The sequence below is a fragment of the Semicossyphus pulcher genome, unplaced genomic scaffold, assembly GCF_022749685.1.
Source record: "Semicossyphus pulcher isolate SPU_LCO1_2020_fin unplaced genomic scaffold, fSemPul1.0.p SCAF_6, whole genome shotgun sequence".
NCBI lineage: Eukaryota > Metazoa > Chordata > Actinopteri > Labriformes > Labridae > Semicossyphus > Semicossyphus pulcher.
In genome coordinates, this window is record NW_027211737.1 from 21143826 (window position 1) to 21168951 (window position 25126).

A 25126-nucleotide genomic window follows, 5' to 3' on the forward strand; every position below is an offset into this window, starting at 1 on the left:
CATTATCTTTATTACATTAAGCTACCTTCTGCTGGATGCCGATGGCTGCCTGTAGGCACTCGGCCAGCAGGGACAGGGAGTCCTTTGCCCCACGGTCCAGGGCTACGCCGCTCGTCTGTTCCAGTGTGTGTGGGTCCTCCAGGCCCTGAATCAGACAGCCGAGCAGGGCCCAGAGCAACAGGCCCACTAGGCGCAGCTGCCGGGCATGCTGGGAAAGGTGCTTCTCTGCCACTTGGAAGAGGAAGCGGATGGGGAGAGGCATGGAGGCTACGGCCATGGGGAGGTTGGTAAAAATGAAGGACAGGGCTTGAATAGTTATGGATATGACTGCTGATAGAAAGGAAAGAAAGAAAGAGTTAGTTTTGGAAAAGCAACACAAAACACTGTAAAGCTCAACAGACTTGAATATGCGACTCTGAGTCTGTGCGTACTCTTAGTCGTAGTCTCTTTCCCCCGTGCTTCCAGAGGTGTGTAGTTCCAGTCCTTGGGTATTTTAGCCAGCACGCTCTCCGGTACATTCTGCTTGAACAAGACTCCGCTGGGCTCCTCTGTGGCCTGCCAACCCGTTACCATGGAGACCAGGTGTACCAGGAGGCTGTTGGTGGACTTGCAAAGTATCGCTCGAACACAGCCGATCACTACAGGCACTGTTCGCGTTGTGTCTGAGAAAAAAAAAGGGTAAATGAATGCAGCAGGTAAAGATCAAATTTAAGACTTAACACAGTTCAAATTCTTTCAGTCATCTTCGTCTTTGGGATTTAAGTAACTAAGCATAAAGCTGAGCTGTGCATGAACAAGCAAAAAGTAAACATTCGGCTGTGAGTAGTGCGGTGTAGTAAGAAAGACTGAGCCAATAACGAAGAGGAGATCCAGATAACAGGCAACCAAATGCCACTGCTAAATCGACTCATTTAAAGGTGAAAGTTTTATTACTATTAATTGATTTATCTTTTTATACCAACAAGTCAAAAATCAACTCGACCCCCTTCTGATGCTGTTTGGACTCTCTGATCAGTCTCTCATTGCACAATAGAAAACATCACTGTTTAAATATATTTGCAGTTATATTAATCTACTAGGTCTTAATTCATAAAAGGTTTACCCTTCTAAACGTGTCAAAGACCGACAGACAAGCTCTACTGTTGACTTGAAAATAAAGGGCAAACTAAATTTTATGATTGCTACCAAATTGAGTGACTTTTTTCATACAAACAATACTACACCTACTCATTACAGCTCCCTCAGTCTGTCAGACATGACTCCTCTCTTCAAACAAAGGGAAAATATACTGACATGAAAAGCTTTAGAATCCACAAAGCGCTACAATATTCTGTCGAAATATCTACTCTAAAAGCAAGCAAAGTTTAGTTAAATTCAGATGTTCCCGATCAAACCCAGGTGGCCTGACAGAAGAAATCTTACCACCCTCTCCAGGTGCACTTTGTCTTTGGTGTCTCTGCCCTTTCATATCCTGCTCATATTGATAGCAGAGCAGCTACAGCATGAAGTTGTATGGCACCCATAAACTTCCTACAGCGTCGGCTGTAAAACCAAAGGCTACAACAGAGAGATATACTGCTGTGGCGGCAGAAGTTACTCTGATCTCCAGGGACGCCTTAAAAATGTGTGACCTCAGCCCCGCAGAAAAAGAGGCGAGCGGAACAGAAAATGATGCAGCTTTTGGAAGGAGAGGCGCTCTGTGGCAGGTGAGACCTAGACCTATTTTTCAAAGTCACTTGGTTCTCAGACTTTATACCGCCCGCTACCGTATTGACTGGTGTATTGATCTGAAACAACCTGCTACAGTGTGATGAAACATCAGTGTAAGTGGAGAAATAGTGAAACTCTTAATGTAATCTATGAAAGTTAACTCAGTGAACAGTTTAAATAGAAACGGGGGCACAGGGGGTATCCTGTAACCAACATTGTAAGACAAAGATTTGGCTCAGTCCAATAATTAAACTAATTACCCTGTGAGGATAAATGACGATTGGATGACATTGAGAATTTCTCTCTGGCTCATTCTATCTCTTTTTTGTTCCTTCTCTCTGTCGACCCTTCCCTGGCTCCAGCTCCATCCAAACACTCTTCTCCAATCACCCTAATTTATGCTACAATAATTACCACTCACCCAGGATATGAAAACCCGCACCAAAAAGGGCTCCGTACTCCACAGGAGTTCTGATTAAGCTCTGTATCAAAGCTTGAACCAAAGAGAGGCGGAAAGAAAGAAGGAGTTGGGGAGTAATTGCCGTCTCTGCAACAGCATATTAAAGTCATGCTTTAGCTCACGTGCAGGCGATGTCAACACCGGCCCTTAGGAGCAAAATGAGATATTATTTGTGTTTAGAAATGCAGATGTTGGATCACTGACTATACCCGTTTCCCACTGGAATTAGCGCATTGACGGAGGTTTTCCAGACCCGGGAAGACCCTCCTATAGATGCTGATTATCTCCTGTTGGTGTCTTTCTGCTGCGTCACCGTCTGACGTCACAAACGCGCCCGAAACAGGGTTAATAAACAGTGAAGACGTTACGGTGCATAGGTCTTTATTGTATCAATGAACTCATTCAGTCTGTGTATCAAACTCAGCAGCGACAAATTAGGAACAATGTCCAAGCGCTGTTTGGACGGAGACGGGCGGAATTTGTAGCTGAGATGACAAGGTGTAGCAGAAGTTACCGACGGAGCATAGCATTGCGCCGGAGAGGGGGCAGAGATTAGTGTATTGACACAGGTTTTGTGTTCCCATCAACGCCGCTTGGAGCCGGGGCGATAATTTCCCGGGTCTACTGCAGAGTCATTTGACCCGGGTAGTCTTTCCCACCATGCAAAAAAGCCCAATGTTTTTTGACCACTGGGAAAGCGGCTTTAGTATCTTTATCATCACTTTGTTTTATAGTATAGAATAGAGAGATAGCACCACTGAACTACTTGAACTACAGCCACATCAATGTGATGCCAATCTGTACTGAAGCTATTTCTACTTTACCTGCCAGCATGTAAAGATGTTCCCATATTTGCGCCCTTTCCTGAAATGGTTCAAGGACCTGAGTCAAGGCCTTAGGAGCATCGTTCAGGCAACTGAAAAGGTTGAACATTGTGACTATGAAGTCATCTCCCGCTTTGCAGCTCTCTGTAGACATTTCTAAGCAGCTCTCCTTGCAAAAATCTGTGAAGAAAAATACCAAAAAAAAGAGTCAGTCTGAGTCAGTGAGACACTTTTGCGCACAATACAAGTAATTTGTGTGAGTATTCAAAATGTCATGAATTAAATCTTGATATTCAAGAGCACTTGACACAGCCACACAAACAACAGGATGCACAAAGAGATAAAAAGGCTCACTCATTTGCACACAGAGGTTTAAATGTGATTGAATATTTTTTGAACTACGGTTCAGAAAATATCAACCTTATGGAGGACGGTAGGATATAAAACCCTGTCCTATGAAACAGCATCTTGATTCCCTCGCACAAAAACACATTGGAAAATGTCAAGGCTGCCCAACCTGACACATGTTAACAGAAAGGGTGAACAAAAGGCGTAGTGGGATAGAAAGAGAAGAAAAACACACATCTGTGTTAGATGGAGAGAGAAAAAAACGGACCAGAAAAAGAAACAGATTTCAAAGCCCCCACAGCACATGGAGACAGGAAGTGAAAAGGAAGAGGTTTTGACAGGGTGTCCTTGTGGGGGTTGCTGTCTGAAAGCACAGGGCTGCGGGTGGAGGTGTGTGCGTGTTTTACCCATATGGATGTCTATATATGTGTTTTGTGTGCGTACAAGTGTGTGTGTGTTTACTTGACAGGGGTTTGCCGAGGAAAAAGGCCCACTGCTCCAGAGGTGGCAGACATCCAGAGGTCTGTCAGTCTGCTGTGTGGGAGATGACAGCTATTTGAATAGGAGAGCAACGCAGCAGTCAATGAGGGGGCGCTGTGATGGAGGGCAGCGCAGCTTCCTTCTGACTAATGCTGGACTATATTAAAATGACAGGGCGAAATTAGCTGCTACAGTAATAATGGCCGCCATAATAACCAGCCAACTATCAAGGTCCAGATTATCTTTCTGTCTCTGCTTCCTGTTCTTTCACAGTAACACATCTAACACTTGGTGGTAAAGTGGTCATCAAAGCTAACCTACAATCAATCTATTAGCATGCATCATGTGCATTATGCCAGCGTCTTGCTCTCTGCCTGTCTTGTAATTGGTCCTTAAGGAAAGAGCGTTCTGTATATCACTGCTGTGGCTGCAGCGGTCCAAGGGAACAAGGGTGACTAACATTAATTTCCACTTGGGGTGCTGGAGAGCACGGCAGGTTAACTAGGTGCCTTTTAATAATGATCCCATTATGGAGCAGCAGATGACTTGAGAAAAACAGATGACAGTACGCCGGCACATCTCTGTGGAGTTTCCACTACTGCTGCTGCAGCGTACAAGAACTCCAACGAGTTTCTATGTCGATTTCTCTGTTGCTTTTTCAATGTTTCCGCGCTCCCCTTCCCTCCCTTCCTCCCGCTCTGTCTCTGAGCTTATCCAACCTTGATACATGGCCAATACCTACACCTGTTTATCTTCCGGACGACCAGTCAACCAGTCACAAGGGCCCTCTCTGCAGACTTCTCTAATTGGAAGCAGACACGTTGATGATAATAAAAAGGAAGTGTGTGAGTTTGAGTGTGCAGAAGAAGTGAAAGCCTGATTTAGGATGAGTTGTGCAAAAGCCAGAACTGTTATTTTAAATGTGTGGGAGTTGTTATCCCGCTGCAGATAAATACATTTTAAAACTGCTGGACATTGGGTTGAATATTAGCTTGCTAGCTAGAAAGTTATTGTGCTTAAAAAGGCAGTAGATTGTGAAATGTGTCACTTAGCAATCACTTAGCAACAAATGCTAATGACACAAAGTTAGCATGTTCGCAAAAAAGCTGACCTTGACAATTACTTACAAATTGAATCATATTAGAGTCCAGTTAAAGTCGTTTTTGACTAACTCTATTTCTATCTGAAAGTCACGTATTTTACCAAGAAAGAGTATATCCATGTATGTGGAAGTGGCAGTGGCTTATGGGAGTGTAGGCGTTCAGTCAAGCTGTTCCTTCTGTCTGTCTGCTTCCTGGTTAATTAGCCCGTCACCGTGATAACACGCGAGAGTCAGCGCTTCCAGCGTTGATTTACGGCAGTGCGCGGGGAGAAGCATTGCAGAGCCTCTGAGCCAGACTCAGACCAAGCGAGAGAACGAGACAGTGCGAGTTGTTATTAATGAGGTCGCTATAATGTGAATTAATGTGCGAGTGCACAACAGTCTTTAAAGGTTAGACTGTTGCCGGTGTGGAGGGGAGAAGAAGGAAGGGAAAATCTTTAAAGGTCAGCGCGTGTGCTCCGCCTGGGCCTGTTGAGTGTTTATTACTGCTCTCTATTGATTTAGTGATGATGGTGAGCAAGGTGAAAATGATGATGAAGGCAAAGATGCTGATGATAACTTCATAAAATGGATAGAGCTCATCTAAGGTCTGTATAACTCGCTTAGGATGTTAGAGCAGCATAATTAAGACCCAGGTAAACACATTTCCACACATGGCCCCTGCAGGATCGACTCTGCGGGTCCAGTACGTTAAAAAAGGAAATATCAAAGAATTAATGAAAGCAGCTTACATTTTTTTTCTCAGGCACATACTTCCATACACTTACCAATCCTTGCTCACTAAAAAGACAGACTTACGAGAGTTTTCCAGGAGTATTCTGGGCAGGTGACAGTCTCCGTGCAGCAGCATTCGCAGCAGCAACCTGGGATTGCATCCGGGGTCAGAGGTCAGCAGCCTCAGCTGACACGCAGAGGCCGTCTGGCCCTTCAGACCATCCCTAGGAGCAGAAAGGAGGAAAACAAAGTTGACAGTTCTGCAGTGTCAGGTGAGTGTACAGATAGCCGTCTATTTAGCAAGAGACAACAAAGGAGGGAAGAGGCTTCAAAGTGAAAGACAAAGACTGATATCACAGATGTCCTGGGTGACAATCTGGGAGGAAATAGTGTTTGTGCTACAATGGTAACTTCCCTCGGTGTCACTCACTCCTGATACGAGCTTAGTCTGCAAATGCCTTCACTCTCGCTTACTTATAGTGTGCACCGGGAAGGAATTAGCTCTAATCTTGGCCAGCTAAAACCAAATTAACATTTGGGAGACAGCCAAATACATGAATATACAGCAGTACCCCCCTCCTACATCTTTTGTATAACCAAGAGGCTGCAGCCAGCTGTGGGTAATGAGCCGTATCCTTGGTGTGTGCGTGTGTTAGCGCGTGTGTGTGTGTGCACCCTTCAGAGCCTGGGCTTGTGGTTATGTATGTGTGCAAGTGTGAGAGCATGCTGACATGTGTGCGCCTGCATGTTACTTTATACATCTCAATAAAATCTAATGGAAGGAATGGACAGAGTTTGTCTGAAGAGCGAGGAGGCGGGAGAGGGGAGCGCGAGGGGGGTGTCTGCCCAAAATTAACCGTACTATTTGAGCCAGAAAGCGAGAGCGGGGTGCACCCTGCTGCTTGACTGAGGAAGACTATGCCTCGATCTGACAGTGCAATTTATGATGTCACTGGGGCCGCAAATCCAGAAGAAATCCTCTTTTAACTGCACTGATAAATCTAAGCGGCTACAGCGCAGGGTCAGCTTACAGAACTAACACACACACACATAAGGCAAGGGCATGAAAAAACGAGTGAAAATGCCGAACACACATAAGGCCAGAAAACTTTTTTATAGTCTGTTATGCTGGATGATTTATTTCCGCGCTTTGTGTTTTATTATTGTTTTATTTAATAACCATAACAATGGGTTTTATTTTAATGGGCTGGGGAGAGATCTGACCACAAGGATGAGGACCTGTGGATCTGGCCCCGGGCCCATGGGAGGCCCCCTGGCGCCCAGGCAGGAGGTGGGAGCAAAGAAATAAAGAGGTCATAAAAATAAACTAATTTCAGCTCTCCGATACTTAGGAGCAGGAGAGTTTGATTTGTGCTCCAACAGCACGCAATGACATCACTTCTGGCGAGAGAGTGGGAGATGAGAGGGGAGGAGGGTGGAGTCAAGGGTGAGGGGCGAGAGTGATTGACTGCACCGTGGAGGTCGTGACAGTAACGGGACACACATGTATGCATGCATGTACACATACATGCATATATACACATCACAGTGTGCTGTGTTGACGCCTCATGTGTAAAACCCTCAGCAACCATCAACATAAACAAAATCAGCGTCAGCAGCAGCAGCAGTTTATTTTATTCTTTTCCTCCTCAGCATGCATCTGTGTTATATTACCACAGCCTGAGACACGGGGAAGTCTCGTACATGCAGTGTGCAGCCGAACACACACATATGGTTCTCTGCACAGTGGGTGGAGGTGTGTGTGTGATGGCTTAGCATGCCAGAATGTGCCTGCATGGGAGTTTGTGTGTGAATGTGCATATGTGGACCTACTGTGTGACGTGTGATGGATGGCATGATGTTATATTTTACATACCGTATGACCTGCTCTGTGAAGAGGTCAGGGTTGATAGCATTAAGCCAGTGGACAACAGGGCTGTCAGGCTGATGTGGCGTAGACTCTTTGGCAGGATTGATCATGAATATCCTGGAGGAATTTGGGTTTAATCATTGTAGTATTAATACAACTGTGATATATTTAAAATGTTCAAAATAAAAGAACTATTTGTACGTAATAAGGATGCACGATATTGGATTCTTTGCCGATAGCCAATATGCCAATATTTGCCCTTTTTGCCGATTGCTGATTTCGATACTGATATATTAGGCACATGTTATTTCCCACCTATTTGCAGAGAACGTCAAGTCTACCTTGTAGCTGGAATTTATACTCTTATTGTAGTGGCCAAAAACTGCCATACCGCAGACATCTTGCACACTTTTCTTCACACTTACGGCAAGTGAATGTCGTAGCATTCATCGAGCATTTAGGCATTATTAAACCGATGTTGTATCGGCGGAAAAAAGAAAGAAAAAACGTCATATCTGCCGATGCTGAGATTTTCAAGCGATAATCTGCAGACCAATAACGTGCCGATAATATCATGCATCCCTTGCATGTAATATAAATTCATTTTAATTTATTGTTTTACAGTAAGTAGCCCACTAAGTCAAGTCAAGAATACATTATATATGAAAAGTAGAGAATAAAAATGTTGGTGTGCCCATGTGATAAAAGTAACAAACTAAGTATACCAACCTGTACAGCAAAGATAGGGGTGCTGTGACAATGACCAGCACTGTCAGCAGTTGCTCACACAGGCTGTGGATTATGTATGGCCAGCCTGCTCCACCTGCTATTATAGCAATAGCTGAAGAAGGATCGGCGCGCACCACAGCCTCGGGACTTTCACACACACTCCACATGAGCTGCTCCACGTACAGCAACACCGCTGTTATGTCACACCTTAGACACAGAGCGAGCAGAGAGCAAAGGCGAATGTATAGATGAAAAGAGAAAAGATGAGATGTGAGGGAATAAGTGAGAACACATAAAGAGAGAGAAAGAGAAAAAAGAGCGATCATGTTAAGGCACAAAGCGTCTCTGTCTTCAAAGGCTGACATCCAGCATTACATCATGACATAACAGGCTCATTGCGCAGCCAGTCAGATAATACGACCTCCTGGTGATTTTACTGTTGAAAGTTAAATGTACTGCCGGCTTTGAATTTCACTATAAAAGTCATTGCTTTTAAATCCTAACGCCAGTAAATCTGTTTCCTCAATTGGAAGAGGAGAGCTGCTCATCATGTCTCATCTCCTCATCCTCGCTCTTCCCATGGCCTTTATTTTTAGAAGACACACACTGGGATGGACGTACACAGAGATAGCATAAGAGGACCCATGTGACTGCTATACACATGGGAAACTTTGAGTAGCCATCTGTTTAGGCTAACGTTACACACGCATCCCCACGCAACATAAAGCAGGCTCAGTGTTGACATCCTGTGGTGCTACATGTGTATAATGCACTTTGTTGTTTTACTGTGTGTCACAGTTTAGTCTGTGCATTGTCATCATTCAGCTATAAAGAGGAGAGAGGGGGCAGAAAATAGGATGACCCCTGAGCCTGTGCGGGGAGTTTGCGTATGACGTGGTCATACTTAAGTCAGACCTCCAGCGTCAGACCCAAAGGAGCTGAGTGAGAGAGCTGAAACGAGTAAGGCCTCTTGTTTTGGAGCTCTGATGTAATTTAGGATACCATTAAACTCACAGATCTTGAAAGCTGGGTTTGACGGCATTTTCTCAACTGCTTTCCCCGAATGCAAAGGATAACCTATGAGCCTCAGCTGTTAGACCAACATGAATGATATGTCCATAAAGCTCAAGCAAAAGGACCTTTGTGAGAGTGTTTTCTCAAGAATAACTAAAATATATGTAATTTTACTTTGTAAAAGTTGATGTTAGTTCAGGTTTTTTCCTGAAATTCGATTAAGAAACTCGATTTTTTTTACGTTTTGGCTTTTCTTTAGGCTGGTCGGTGAATTAAATACCTAGAATCAACATACTTCGTTTCATTAATGCAGAAATTCTGTTCATGAATCTCTTCTTTTCCCTGATTGCAACAGTGCTTATAAATGGTAAAATGGTCTGTACTTATAGAGTGCTTGTCTAGTCTTCAGACCACTCAAAGCACTTTTTACACTACATGTCAAATTCACACTTTCACACAAACACACACACACACACTACTGTGCAAAGTGCCAATCTCCAATCAGGAACTACATTGGTACACAAGGCTATGCCTTAGGGAGCAATTTAGGGTTCAGTGTCTCGCCCATGTTCATGTAGACAGAGCCGTCGTGGGTTGGTGCGAGGCCCTGTGCGAAGTGTTGACAAATGTATCCAGCGATCCTCACAGTGACTTATTAAATTCTTCCTTTTAAAAAAATTATTTTCCTTTTCTCAGCACCCAACTCGTGTTTATAAAATCTGTCGCACTCTCGTGCGGCCGACATTGTTTCCCTCTCCTAAATAACTAAATTAACTGAATAATTTGTTAGGTTAGATTTTTGCGTATGCATAACTGAATTGACAAACAGATATTTTATTTCAGAAACCTGGTGGGTCGACAACAGTCTTAAAAATATTATATATAGTAAAAAAAAGAAACATGCAGGATGTGAAGCCAGGGTTTCCCGCAGAATTGAACTACTTTTAAAGTGTTGTTGCGGACCCTGTGCGAGGCCCTTTAGAGGCACGAGGCACTGCGCGGTAGCACACTTTGCACAGCCGATGCGACAGTTCTGCACGTAGACTGTAGCCGTCAGGGTTTGATCTGCCAATCTTCTGAATGGGAGCCGACCAACTCTACCACTGAGCCAGAGCCGCCCCAAAGAGCAAAATATATTACAAAGAGATATAAAAGAGATAGTTTCCTCAGTAGAAATAGTACAGACAATTCTGATGGTGATCTCATGGTAAACATCCTCACATTGATACTTACGTTTTTAAACACTGGGCAGGGACAAAACTTGCAGCCTACAACTACATTTGATATGTTGTTATTTTCAGTTTTATTAAATACAGAGATCAAGATCAAGATTTCTCAAGTGCAAACATCTGAGGCCAGCATGCTACATGATGCAGTACCTGATTTGCAGGTGTCTCTTGTATGAAGGACGGGCCCTGGCATATCTCTGCACCAGCAGCTGCAAAGTCTCCGACAGCACCTGGCCGAGCACCTCCTTGGCTAACTCTGCCGGAAGCAACGCCCACAGGTCGCTCCGGAGCCCACACAGGAAGTAGAACCACATCTGCACCGAGAAGGAACAGCGCTCACCCTGTGGAGGAAAGAGGTGGACAGAAGAGGGGGGGGTTAGAGATAGAGATATACAGCGATATGGATATTGACAGTGAAGCAAAAACAGAGAAGAGGAGAGGGGCATAAAAATAGAGGGAGAGAAAACGTGAAGGAGAAGAAAGAGAGAGAGAGACAGAGGCAGGTCTGTCAACACCAGGATGTCTCAGTGGTCACGCCACCTGCACTCTGCACCTGGGTTTCTTCCCCCCAGTGGGATTTTTCGACTGCTTTTAAGTCCGGAACTGGAGAACACATCACACGCACATACAGAGCGAGAAAGAGAGAAGGGGAAAAATCATTCTCTGAGTAAAGTGAGTAAAAAACAACGAGAGTGAGACGAAAGTTGGACAGACGAGAGAGAGGGAGAGAAAGAGATTATTATCTCAGAAAGGATGTAGAAGAATTCATTCAATAAACCTCTGTCTTCTACCACTACTCGCCTGAGCTCCTCAGGTTTAACCTCCAACAATAAACTGTGTGTGTGTGGCGGGGAAACATCCAAAACTTCCTCCTGTCTTCGGCTCATCATGCCCCTCAGTCCCTTCTCATTTTCTTCCCACTTCACCTCATCTATCTTGTATTTTCCTTCTCTCCCTTCCTCTCCTCCCTGGAGCCAGTCATTTAGAGGATCTGCGGTTGACGGGGAGCGTGACCGAGCTCCATGTCCGGGATTACGCCGCCATCCTCCGCCTGTGGACTCGGCAGAGCGAACGCAGACACAGACAGACGCTGGATCCGAACCAAGAGCAGCAACAGCTACATGTGCGGTTGGACTGTTTTATCCGTTCATTCAGGTCTAATTTTACCCAACCAGCCAGGTCAACTGTGAGCAAATTCCTGTTGGTGATGAAAGCCCGGCAACAGTGACGACTGAATCTGGGATGAGGAACTGAGGAGGAAAAAACACTTCTTTTCGTCAATGAAATTAAGCATATGGCTCTGAAGGCTAAATCCTGACAGGGAAGGTAGCCAAGGTCAAACTCTAAACTTCCTTTCATCGCCTTAACTGACCTCATGTTATGTTATTATAGGTTATTATATATTCCACGTAAAAATCAATGTAAAATACTTTGAAAACCCGAGCTGGGGAAGGGTCTCTCTGGAGCTACACTGAGCCGTGACAGAGCCAAGACACAGAGCTCAGGATCCAGGAGAGGAAACCTAATGCATACAACATATATTCAACTGACATGAAAATACAGATATATACACATGGACCAAAGGAAAGGCGCATCCGGAGATGCTGCTGCACACCCACACGTGCATTCATCTGTACAGATGCACACAGGCATGCTTGAACAAAAGCACACACCTGCGCACAGCAGGTCTGTCTGACACCAGTGACCCAGAGAAGGAGGGAGGAACAAAGAGAAAAAAAGGCAGAAAGCGGAGTAAAGTAAGAAAGCGAGGGGAGGTTTAGATTGGTTTAAGGGCATAAAGGTAGGGGAGGTTTTGGGGGCCCTATGCTGTTTCCAGACAGTCCCAGTGTAGACTGCAGACTTCAGACAGCTGAATCCCAGGAGCCCCCGGGGCAGCATGGAAGCCACAGATGTTCTCAGGGAGCTCAGAGGAGAAGGCTCGGTTAGAAGAGGGAGAGTGGGAGGTAAAGGTGCATTGTGGGAATGAAAGGAAGAAGCGAGAAAGCTCCAGAGTATAATTCCAGGAGTTCCTCAGAATCTGCAGGAAAAAAAAGGGCTGCGAAGACACGTGGCATTAGAATATTTACTTTCTGCAATGAAAGGAATACTGGAGACATAAGGAGATCTTTTATGCATTACTTCCTTTATGGTTTGTGGGTCAAATAAGCCATACTCTAATATGCATTGAGATATCATAAAATACTGGAGTTTGTGCAGTCAATCAAATTATACAGAGTTAGGCATTGTGGGGCTGTTTCTTGCGTCTTATTTTGTGGTGTTGTGAAGGGGATAAAGAAATTTCTACCGTATATGTTTCAGGGAAATGCGAGGACATTCTACCTCGTAGAAGGGTTTGGGGTCAGCCCAGTGGTGACTCTCTGCGTCCTGAAGGATGCAGGTGGCGCAGACCTGGACACAGTAGCTGATCAGCTGTTCTCGTAAGGCCTCCACTGTCTCGTGGTACTTCTGGACAGGCAGCAGGGTCAGGGGTCTAGGCATGGAGGAACGAAACAAACCTTTAGAGGTAATGATGGCAAACACATAATCTATCATACATATGGTATATTAAGATAAAAGACATGGACGGCTGGGGTCAAGAGACCGACTGTATAACTGACCACTGTATATTCAGCGAGCTATCAAACAAACATGAGGTGAAATGATTTGATGAAAGAACTGAAGATTTATTCCTAAAGTTCAGCGTGACACTTCATATCCTTCAAATCCGCCCGCCTTGATACTTTCCAGAGAGAGGCAAGAGTTTAACAGGGGTGCAGGGGGCTTAAAGCCAGGGGGACTGGGTGGTGTAGAGAGAGGAGAGTGCTTTATGACCGGAGGGGGCACAGTGCAAGTGCAGGTGGAGGGGTGCACAGGGGCAAAGGTGGGACAACAGGAGCACCGAGGGCACCGAAGAAGCCTTTAGAGAGCCTCTGTGGAGAGCAGAGGTGAAGGGGGGTATTACGGGGAATAAAAACTCACCAGATGTAGACACAATATGGGTGTCATCACCTCCTGTCAATCATTTGTACTCACTTTCGTAACTCTCTTGTCCTCACCCTTTATCGCAAATGTACAATGTCCTTTCTCTGTCTTTAAAAGTGTTTCTTATGTTTCTACGTGTATAACAAGACTCAGACGTTGCGGAAGCAGGATTGCGTTAGAAAATATACAATTCAGTGAATCGTGATTTACTGTAAAAGTCTTTTCTTATCTGCTGGACGCTGGAATGGATGGATAGACAGATGCTTTAAAACCGCCAGATATAGTAAAACACACACATACATAACTGTGTAGTGGTTAATACACCATTCCACTCCCACACCATGATATCCACCAGAGGTTACACACATGTAGACACCGTCTCCTTACACTTTAGCTGCCGCAGTATTTGAGTCTTTCAGCCGGGCCTGGTAGTGCTCCAGCCGTTGGTGCACGTAAATGCAGGTGGCCAGCAGAGCGGGCAGGTTCTTCAGGGGCGCAGAGGATGGTACCTCCAGGGCCCTCTCCTGCAAACGGCCCAACATGGCAAACGCCGCCCTGCCGCCTGCCTCCACAAAGCTCGATCGCACTTCCAGGAGAGAGCCGTCCCTGCAGGCTGCCGCTAAGGGTAGTAAAGCATCCAGCTCAGTCACGATCGCTCCACAGAACTGAGGGGAGAGAAAAGGCAAAGACAAGACAAGATGATCTCAATAACAGAGAGAAAATCTGTCAGTAAGAGCAAAAACAGAAAAAGAACATCAGAAAAAGACCTCATTAGATATAAATAATGGAACATTTTCGAGGAGTCATCAGAATGACAAGGAAGCAGTCGGAGAAACTGAGTATTACACATGCATTTTTCTCTAACATTGTGCAAGCCATTACAGCTGAAAAGCAAACATCAATGCAAATGTAGAATACAGATGTCTAAAGACGTGCCCTCCGCATAAACCTCGCCGCTGAACATGCATAATTGGTATCAGGTCAAATAAAACCTTTGCTTCTGAGGATACATCAGCACTTGTCTTTTATTATAACAGCACGCATCATGTTCTTAACATTCAAACAGAAGTGTTACAGTACATACAGTAAGGTGAGGAGGGGGAGTCAGATGTGCTGAGAGGAGAGAAAAGAAAAAGGTCAGGTAAAGGTGAGAGTGAGAGAGAGGGAGGGAGAGAGAGCTGTTTCAGCATGTAAAAGACCCACAGATTATTCTATAAACTGCCACAGCAACAAGCAGGACTTATCTCATTTATCCACCTTCGTCCTGGAGAAAGGCCCGTAGGGACAGAGCAGCCTACACCTTTCACTCTCCGGGGGCCGAGAGAGCGGCTGATCAAGGGGCTTAAAAGGAGTGTGTGGGCTTGGTGAGACACAGTCTGGATATTAGCTGGGATTTACTGAAAGTTTAAATCTTTAAGGTCTTTTCATTAATATGATACATGTTTACAATCAGCAAAATGGACATAATGCTAAACTGATATTTAGGCTAAGGCAGAAGCTAAGTGAAGGGGGGGGGTTAGACCCAATTATAGCACAAGAGGAAACAGGGATTGTTTGGAATAACTTTCAGCAGGTACAGGAATAAACAATATTTACAGGCTTTGGGATGTAAAAGTCTTTGGACTGGGCCGGGGGCTCGGGCTGGGTGAGCCGAACCAGGAGACAGGCGGAGATTCGGGAAGCCAGTAGGTGACTGCTGTGACACGTTGAGTCTCTGAGCCACAGTAATTCACAGGTAAGCAAAACACAGAAAGTCACACAGCATTGTTGCAGGGGAACACCAAGCAGCCAGGGGAAGAGGCAGAACTTGTGGTCAGGGACAGAAGGCTGAGGTGATTTCCGGGATAACGACAAGGCTGGCCGGTCAGAGGAAAACAGTGTCGGCAACGGGGAATCATTCCGAGTGAGAGCTGGAAAGTCTCGCATGGAAGGAAAAGAACAATCTGGCAATGAGTGCAGGAGCAGGAGAGGCTTTTATACTGGCTTGATTGCTTAATGAGGAGCAGCTGTGTGCACAGGTGAGCTGAGTGTACTGATGAGTTGGGCGGGGTAGGCAGGGAGCGGAGAGGTGAGACCCAGGGAGCAGAACTGCTACTATGTCTCAATTCAGGGGCTGTGCCCTTCAAAGGACGAGGTCTACGGAGGATGAATCATTCCTGTGTAGACGCTAAGGCTGAACTGAAATGAGATGACCTGGCCTGTTTACGTCGCCAGCTGTTCCCGCCCTTAACCGTGCGTCACCAAACACAGCTCCTGTTGCCTAGCAACAGGTATCTAGCGGGCTGAAAAGCTATCATGACTAACGTCATGTAAATTAACCTATTATTTTAAAGATGATTTGATTAAAGGTCCCTTTCATTATCTTTAATATTTGTATCGCTAGCTATTCGAGTGAGTTGAAGCCAAAAACTTGTGCATTTAAAAGTGTTTTCCTCTGCCGTTTAAGAGTCCGCCATCTCGTTTGAATTGGCGCACAATGAATCTCAGGATACGCTGGCATCCTTCGTGACCCGGGAAAATGAGGACGCTTTTGGGGCGTTCGAAATGGGACAGCCTTCGACGTGCCGCTGTGGCGCAAATACAGCCTTCGAACGGATGCAGACCCTGAATTGTGACACAGCCAGTATAAAATATTTGTGTTAAAACTTGGCGGGTAAAACTCAAAAGTTCTCTGAAAAATAAATAGCCAAATAAGGTACAGATTCATAAAACCTCTACTCCCAACCTCTGGTGTGTGTCTGTGTGTGAGGACAGTGTGATACTGGTACTGCCATCAGTGCACAAAATAAAGGCACAGCATGCACATACTGATGTGTTATACTTCAATATTTTATCTACAGACACTTCAAAAAGCAGAACTTATCCTATTACTACAGAGAACAAGACACACACACACACACACACACACACACACCTTGACACCACAGTCTCTACCACCTCATGTGCTTCCTATCGACATCACATTGCGAGCAGTGAAAGATGATAAGGTGTGTGCCAAGGAGCACATATGTGTGTGATGTTACCTCCAAATTTATACACCTATACATGTGAGTTATGAGTCAGCAGATACTTAAAAAGCCTTAATACAAAGCAGATTCCATGCAGGTTTAATCAATCAATCAATCATAGTATGTATTACTCGCTTCCAGAGTCACACACTCTATTACTTGACTCACTGTAGGAGCTGACTGTGAAGTTCGACATCCTGTCAGATCAGGGCTTCCACCGTGTGTACACAATTGACAATCTCACAATCTCTTTACACAGTTTCCTCCTTTAAAGCTTCCAGAGGGGTTAAAAGGCCTGGGAACAATGGCTGTTTGGACAATTATGTCAATATCTGACTGCATGTAGTCATTAGGAGCTTAGCTTTGAGAGAGAGGAAGCAGAGGCAGGAGCAACAATCAGCATTAGCAGGGTGATGGAGAGGCCCTGGAGGAGCATCTCATACACTTACAGTACCGACACGAGCAGAGACACACATACCGAGCGGGGAAAAACAACCACACGCATTCGTCCACAGACTGAAACCTTAACTAGCTAAGATCAAAAGCCTGGAATCCCACCAGGACTATTGCAGCAAGGTGAAAGAGATTGTGTAAAGTTTTTAAGTGCCAGGGAGGCCTGTTTGTGTGCGCAGAATGTGGAGTAGACAGACAAGTGGAGGAGAGGGCGTCAGTGGAGTCTGAATACAGAAAAGGCACTTGTGTTGCTATAATAGAGAGCTAGCATCCAGGGCAGAAGGGCCCACCCAAACAAGGAGAGCTCAATCCAGGGTCTGACAGGAGGGCCAGTTCCAGCTGCTCAACGAGGAGCGTATTTGGCATTCAGCTCACAACTGACTGCCAATAAAAAAAAAAGTACACCATCTAAAGAAGTCTGATGGATGAACAGTATCATCGCAGCCTGCATATGTATGGTAATACACACGGTGAAGTGGGTTCACGTGAAAAAAAAGTGAGGATTGAGCTACGAACATATGAATATAAATGTGTGAAATATTGATCCATCATAATGCCTTTGAACCGGCCATATTTCATGCTTATGTCTTGTATAGTAATTTGCTCTCTGCTCAAACACTAGGGCATGTGTCAGAAAAAGGACAACGGAGGGGAAAATATATATATAATATCTCATCTTGGATGTCTGTCTGGCCTCGGTGTTATTGAATGCAAATGCATGCATGTATAACCTTTGGGTTGAAAGGCTCTCATCTTTGAAGCGTTGACCTACACATAAATATGTTGTACAGGTCCTGAGCACAGACAAATTCTGACTCTCGTTAGCAATGAGAGGCACAAACGCTGTCAGTGTAACAGGGCTGGAGAAGGGAGGAGGAGGAGGAGGAGACGCTAATGATAAGAGTCTGTACAGTGTGCAGAGCAGAGGAGAGTACAGTGGGTAGCAGAAGTTAGAGGAAGATGGAGGGGTGATGGGAGAAAGTTTCAAGAGGAAAAGTTGTTCAGCAGAGGGAGAAAAAGATTAGAAAATGAGCAGAAGAGCAAGAAAAAAACAGCAGTTATAAGGAAGTCCAGCCCCAAACATCCGAGCACCTTTGTAGAGTTTGACACTAAGCCTTCTCTCACATCACACGCTGGTCTTCCTCTTGAGAAAAGTCAATCTCTGGTGCCCACTTCACCTCTTCCCAGGCCCTCTTCTCTCATCCCTTCTCTCACACTATCCCTTCTTTATCCTGCTTTCTGCCCTAGCTTTTTTTCCTTTCTAACACATCCCTCTATCATCTCTTTCCCCTTTTACTCAACACCGTTCTCTAGCCCTCGTAATATCACCCACAGTGACTCTCGCTTCCCCCTCGTGTCTCCCCTTTGTCCTCAGAGTCCTCCCCTCGAGTAACACTGATGACTCTTCCCAAGGCCCTTTCTGATCCAGGGTGTCAACTGTGTCAGGCTCAAATCATTTGGGCTCTCTATTATAGAAGGTGCTTTCCGCCTGGGCTAGGAAAAAACATTAATCTCCCCCGGTGTGGGTGATGTGTGTAGGCCTGCATTGTTCAGCCAGGTAGTAAAAAAGGATGAACAGGGGCAGGGGGGTGTGCGACAAACAGATCCTCATGCACAGGGTGACATGTTTGATGTGCAATTAACCTGCGTATGTCTTTCAACTGCGTGTACATAAGGGAGTAAGAGTTATACCAGTCTGACGGCTTGTTAATGTGACAAATGTGTGACAAGTGTGTGCAGGAGAAAAACAGTAGCTGGTAGTGTTTTCATTCAGCATTTGTTGATGCTTGGTGTTAGAAATGACTTAACATGCATGGGCAAAAGGGAAACAAAGCCTTTTTATTTAATATTTTCTATGAATCTTTTAAATACTAGAAAGAAGAAGGCTAAAAAAGAAAGAAAACAATGGTAAACAATGTGGATGAGGCATCATAATTAAGTAATCTTTGCACTATACTTAAAAAAAAATAGTGTAAGAAAATCTGTCGCACAAATAAGACATTTTTTTGTTCATAACATGTTTTTCTAAATATATGGGGGTAACCATAGCTGTCTCCTAATTCAGGGGCTGCATCCTTCGAAGGACGTATTTGAAGGCCGACAAAGGCCGTCCCATTTCTAAGGCTCCTTTTAGTGTGGCCGACGAATGCGTCCTCCTTTACCTGGGCTACGAAGGACCCATCAGGTGTAGCCTTCGCAGCCCAACGTATCCCGAGATTCATTGTGCGCCAATTCAAACGAGATAGCGGACGCTTGAACGGCCCAGGTATAAACTTTTAAATGTAGAAGTTTTTGGTTTTTACTTAATTTAATAGCTAGCGACACAAATGTTAAAAATAACGAAAGGGGCCTTGAAACGAATTATCTTTAAAATAATAGGTTTAGTTACGTGACGTAGCTAGTTAGCCAGCCAGCTACCTGTTGCTACGCGACAGGAGCTATGTTAGGTGATGCAAACAGGACATCCTCTGTAGATCAGACTGTCTCATTTCAGTGCAGCATAAGCAGCCTACGCTGGCTAAGAATGACTCATCCTCCGTAGACCGCGTCCTTCAAAGGATGCAGCCCCTGAATTGAGACACAGCTCATATCTGGTATAAAAGCTATGGAGCAGTTGCATGTTGTAAATGGGCACTGATTAAATGTGAAATCCTTAATCCTTAATCTTAGAGTTTGGACACGTACGGTGTATCTAACGACACAGATGACACACATCCAATGATGCACTCACACCAAAGATGACCTCACAGCTCTATGAGACAGATCAGTGTCACTTTCATGTTTCATCATGTATAACGGCTCTCCAGGCTGCAGACATGTTTGTGCTTCTAGCTGTGCTGGTGGCTATTTACAGAGAGGTGTGTCTTTCTATAGTAAAGAGCTTCTCTGGGCTTTCGTTACTGTCTGTGGGCATCATGAAAAGAAGGGCTTAAGGCACACTTTTATTTAAATAGTTGCAGAGAGTAATTCAGTCATAACAACATAAGAGGAATATAGGGTTTCAGGCTCAAATAGTATCAATAAGGAAAACCAATTGTGAGTGTTTACTTCCCTAAATCTAAGATTACCTTGGCAATCATTTTCGGAGTCTCTCTCTCTGAGTAGGTGTAGAAGGAATCTTCCCTGAGATGCGTGTTGCCTCCAGTGTGGGTGGTGTTTCCACCTGTGCGACTCAGGGTGACGGAGGTGTGTCCCGAAGAATATAAAGCCTCCTCCTGCTGTAGACTCTTGGCACAAACGTCATCCAGGACCACCTTCACACAGTGTGCCATGTGAGGGACTAGCCCTCGAAACGCTGACCTCCAGTCAAACTCCAACACCTGCGCGTAGAATAGATCCAACAGCCAGTTAACATCTGAAAGCTGCAGGGAATATTTCACCTGTTGTACTGCTGAAAAGGCAAACTGTCTTTCATCGATGTAATAGAATATAAACTTATTTACAGACTCCTGTGAAGGAGCACAAACAAAGGTCTTACCTCTGGTGTGTGGAGAAGTGTTTCTGCTGTGGATTTTTTGCCATCTGTTGTCATGTCAGACTCCTCTCTACTCTTTTTCAAGATACCTAAATGACAAATATTTTTAATGCAAAAATCCTGCACATCTTAAGATATTAAAAAGTGACTGTGCTTGGTCAAGACCGCAAACCATGTTAGTGAAATCTCAACAGTGACCCGCAGCGAACAGAAAAACACGAGCCCTCAGATTCTACAGTGGTAGTCCCTAGCATCTATCAAATCTATGCATTATTTAGTGAGGATATTTCCATATTGCTCACAGTATTCTGCATCATATTATGTGTTAAAAGCAGGCCGAAAGCCATTGACATGAAAGGAACTGTATATAACCCAGAGCCAGATATGGGTCACAGTGCTCCAATCCTGCCAAAACGAGCCACAGTGACCGCAGTATAACTGTACATGCCTCTGAGGAGGGAGCAAAAAAGAGGCAGTAAATGCTAACGGCGATGGCTTTACGAGTCTAAATTTGGGGCTTAGATTTGATTTGAACCCAGATTGCATCAACCACATATGGGGTAATTCCACGAGGGGGGATTGTGTGGATGTGTGGGGAGACCGGGGGAGTGCAGAGAGGGGTGGGGGGGGGGTTACGTGAAGACAAGCGAACAGGATGTTGGATTGGGTTGCAATTAAAAAGCGTGAACATCAAGGCCACAGTTTCCTAATCAGAAGGCGAAGAGTGAGACCCCAGGCGAGGCAATTTAGCCGAACAAGACCGCGTGGAATGGAAGAAGGAGGAAGCAGCAAGCGCATCACTTTTTGACCTTTAAGCCCATCTGATGAATTTCTGGTAATTAAGCCGTTTGATTGCCTGGAATTAATGATTTGGATAACTGCCCTTTAAAGGCTGTTTACCTCTCTGTAAATTGAGCCTTTCTGCAAGTCTTGTTTTTGTAAATGTAACCTTTATGGAAATTACTCCATGCACCAAAAGCTTTCATTTAACATCTCTGCAGCGGCGGTTCAAAGGGGAGAAAGAATATGCTACTAAAGGCTTATATAACACCCGAGATAATTCCCCACTAAAGTAACATTTCTGCAGATGCAAATCATATGTCCCACTAGAAAAACAGACCAATAGGTGCATGCGTGTAAGTGCGTTTGTGGGGCTTAAAAAGGACTGTTTATGCCTGGGGGAGTGGCACACATGCAGGGCTGTAGCTAGAGTTTTAGAAATATCCAGTTCCCACCTCTGTGAAAAAGCCTGTATACTATTCTAGGAGCTGCAGAATTAGCCTTTAAAGTGTCTGCCATGTGTAGTTTATTTAGATTTGTATGCTGTAAACTGGACCTTTGACCTGAGTGGTCTATGAGCCTTGATTACATGTCTAATATGAATACACACATGTATATGGGTGGACGGATTTGTACCTTTTACACAGGGAGTCTCTCCTGTACAGTCGATGAAGGTCATATTGGTGACCAGCTCCTTCACAGTCCTCTCAAACCCCAGCAGGGTGCAGGCCAGCTGGGTTAACGCCCTCAGCTGGTGGGAGGTCAAACTGAAGCTTCTGTTTTTCATGGGCAGCTCCATCGGCGCTGTGAATGAAGGGGGAAAAAAAGAATGTTAAACAAGAAGAAGGGAAAATAAACAGTGCGTATGCTTGTGAATGTCTGACTGACAGAGAGAAATAAGAGTCAGAGCTGCACTACAGTTTACAGTTCAGGAACAATTTCATGAAAATAAGTTTTCAACCCACCCTCCCAGCCTACACGCACTCATCAGAAAACACCCTCCTCTACAAGCCTTGCCTTACACGGCACCTCTTATAAATATCGACCCATTCATGTTTTCCCAATACACAGCATAAACAAAGAGACAGCGGAAAAATATGCAAAACTTTGCTCCCTGAGAAGTCACACATGCACATCCTTCTCTCTCGGCACAAAACTTTTCTCCCCCTAACCCGCCGATGACCCCCTCGGCAAATATGGATTTCCCATTTTGGAGGCTGCCAAAGCCATCACCCGGGGGATGTTCCGCATTAAGCTGGAGAATGGGCGGCTGGGAGATGCGTTGCCATACTCCCAGACACATGCACAAATACTTTTGTGTGTCCGCTTAAATGAGCTCCTCCACTGCAAAGGCATTTGGGAATGGATGAGCTCAGTATTAGCCTTGACTCTGAAAGCGCGGAGATGATTGAGCGTTGAGAAGAGAGGAAGAAGAGGGGGGCCATTTTTCTAATAATTGTGACATTATTGCTTCTGGATCTTAATGTAATTTTACTATATTGTTAAACAAAATCTGACAATATGACAACACACGGTCCCAAAGGAGGCCTGGTTTAATCATGCATGAGGTGTGACTGTGTGCGTGCAGGCATGTGTGTATGTTCATGCGCTTTTGTTTATGAGTGAGAGCCGATGAGTTATTGTGTGCTTGTCGATATTCACAAGTGTGTTCATGTGCATGTATACAGGTCATTATTAATAACTTGATTTGTAGTAGCACTTTCACACACATTTGCACATGTCAGTCTTGCTGGATAATTGCCACACTGCTGCAGACTATGCGGTCACACCGGAATATATTCTGACCTCAAGTTTGTTTGTGTTTGCAAGTCTAAGTGTATACATGTATTTATGTGCATGAGTGTGTGACATCACGACTGTGAGATTATTTGGTGTGTGTTTGCGTGCGCATGCATTTGTGTGTATGTGTAATTAAGCTGCTGGGTCCGCAGCTCCTCTGTAATGGGGTCCAGTGGGAGTCTGTGCCAGAGAGAGTACCTCGTACTGCATGTGTACATGCGTGACCTGGCTGACACCCACGTGCCAGCCTCGTTCTCCAGCTTGCACATTCACGCACGCACCAACAATCATGTCTATTTCTGAAGTCACCGGCGAATCAGCGGTGCTTTCCGTGCCTCGACGCAGTGACAAACTGAAGCTGTCAACAACTCAGGAGTAAACAATCCAAACCGAATGAGACAGGGACACATCAGGGAAACAGCCGCTGGATTCTCTAAAAAGCTTTCACTACAACCCCCCCACCCCCCCTACATCCCACCTTCTGTTGGGCATTCATCTGAGCATGGCACCCATTAACCAGCACTTCATCTGGAGCATCACCTCTTCCTGAACATCATCTTTGCCCCTCTTATTCCTCCCCATTTATTCCCTTATTATGTGACCCTACAACTGTTTCACCTGCTCACTAAGTCACACTCTTATAGTGGAACATGACCTTGATGTTTAGCAATGCTCTGCCTCCACCTCTCATCCAGCTCCGCCGCCCAGGCTATATAGGTATTTATAGTCGTCTCCCTAGCCAAATAGCCCTATAGCCATAGCAGTCTAGTACACAGCCATCTAAACCTCATTATACCTTTGTCACAACAGTGAGGCCAAATGGAGGCTCTCATAGCCGGTTGATGGAGAGGGTGTGCTTAAAAGCACCCAGGTGTGTCATATAGCATGGTGCATGGCATGTCTCATAGAGTACAATGTGGGAGGGCAGTAGCAGGCGGGAGAGTTCAACCAAAGGTCAGTGTGCTGAGAATCAATAAGGGAGGACCGGTGCTGAAAGCTGTAGCTGAGAGCAGAATGATATGTTTATATAAGAGCTCCTCTATATGACATTATAGTGTGGAGGATGTTCTTATAAACAAAGGAAAATCAATGGTTAGCCTTATTGCTCTGATAACCATAAAAGGCATCTAACCTAAAGACGTCAAAGCAAACGAGCATATGTCAGCTGTGTGTGTTCAAGGCGGGTTATGTTTTATATGGAACAGTGTATTAAATGTCTGAAAACACCTCACTCTCCAAGTCTACAGTGGCCAGTTTCAGTTTGTAGCTTTTAACAGCGACAACAATGTGAGACAAAAGAAAAAGAAAACAAACAGAGCAGGTATTTTTGGCGAGCCATCAGTCTTCTCGTTGTCTGTCTCTCCTGTGGGTTCCACCATCAGCTCCACAGCACACACACAACGTCTCCCTCCCTCTCTCCCTCTCTCTCTCTCTCTAATACACACACATTGCTGTTGACTGGCAGGGAACACAGAGAGAGAGAGAAAGGGGAGAGAGGAGGAGATCTAGTGGAAGGAAAAGGGGTGGTGGTAAGGGATGAAAACATGGGGAAGAGAGGGAGGGAAAGAGAGGGAGGGGCGGGATAAGGGAATTCCCTTAGCAGTTGTTATTGATTCCGGTGTTTACGGGCGAATAGTTTAGTGCCGTTTACAAAACAGAACAGATGCAGCCAGTGAGCAAAAAGGTAAACAATTGCTGTGTGGCGGGCTGCCAAATCCCCAGTCTGATGTATTAAACTCACGGTGAAGAGCATTTCCCCTTTGGCTGCACTTATTGCCACTTCATTTCCTCTTCGCTCACATACACACTCTCCTTCTTGCCATCTCTCCCTTTCTCTGTGTCGCTCTCTTTCTCTCTTGTTCTCTTGTTTATCTGAGGGAGGGGAAAAAAAAGAGGAAGGGCGTAGGGCGCTTTTTGCCGTCTGGCTATTTTCTGTCCTTCTCTGACCCAAGAGGCCCAGTTCTTCCAAACAGAGCCATTAGTAGGGGGAATTGCATGTGTCTGACATGGCCGAAAACCAATTATTAGACACTTTCTACCAAATGATGCCCAAGTCTTTGGGGAATGGGCAATCATGCAATAATTTAGCCACTGATTTAATTTCTTTCCAGCACAGCATCTCTCTCTAACATCCTCTGTCCCCCATTC

At 45.0% G+C, this 25126-nt stretch overlaps 1 protein-coding gene across 1 annotated transcript in view; it reads right to left on the reverse strand.

Annotated features, from left to right (window-relative positions):
- The window catches only part of kiaa0825 (KIAA0825 ortholog), a 114379-nt gene that overhangs the window by 74544 nt on the left and 14709 nt on the right, over window positions 1-25126 (reverse strand). The window contains exons 6-17 of the mRNA XM_069683556.1: window positions 21815-21982; window positions 20387-20487; window positions 19992-20234; window positions 13850-14127; window positions 12821-12971; window positions 10631-10821; window positions 8238-8444; window positions 7515-7625; window positions 5723-5862; window positions 2995-3174; window positions 432-662; window positions 26-330 (exon numbers count right to left, since the gene is read on the reverse strand). Of these exons, the coding sequence (XP_069539657.1) occupies window positions 26-330; window positions 432-662; window positions 2995-3174; window positions 5723-5862; window positions 7515-7625; window positions 8238-8444; window positions 10631-10821; window positions 12821-12971; window positions 13850-14127; window positions 19992-20234; window positions 20387-20487; window positions 21815-21982 (2306 nt within the window). The remainder of the gene's footprint in view (window positions 1-25; window positions 331-431; window positions 663-2994; window positions 3175-5722; window positions 5863-7514; window positions 7626-8237; window positions 8445-10630; window positions 10822-12820; window positions 12972-13849; window positions 14128-19991; window positions 20235-20386; window positions 20488-21814; window positions 21983-25126) is intronic.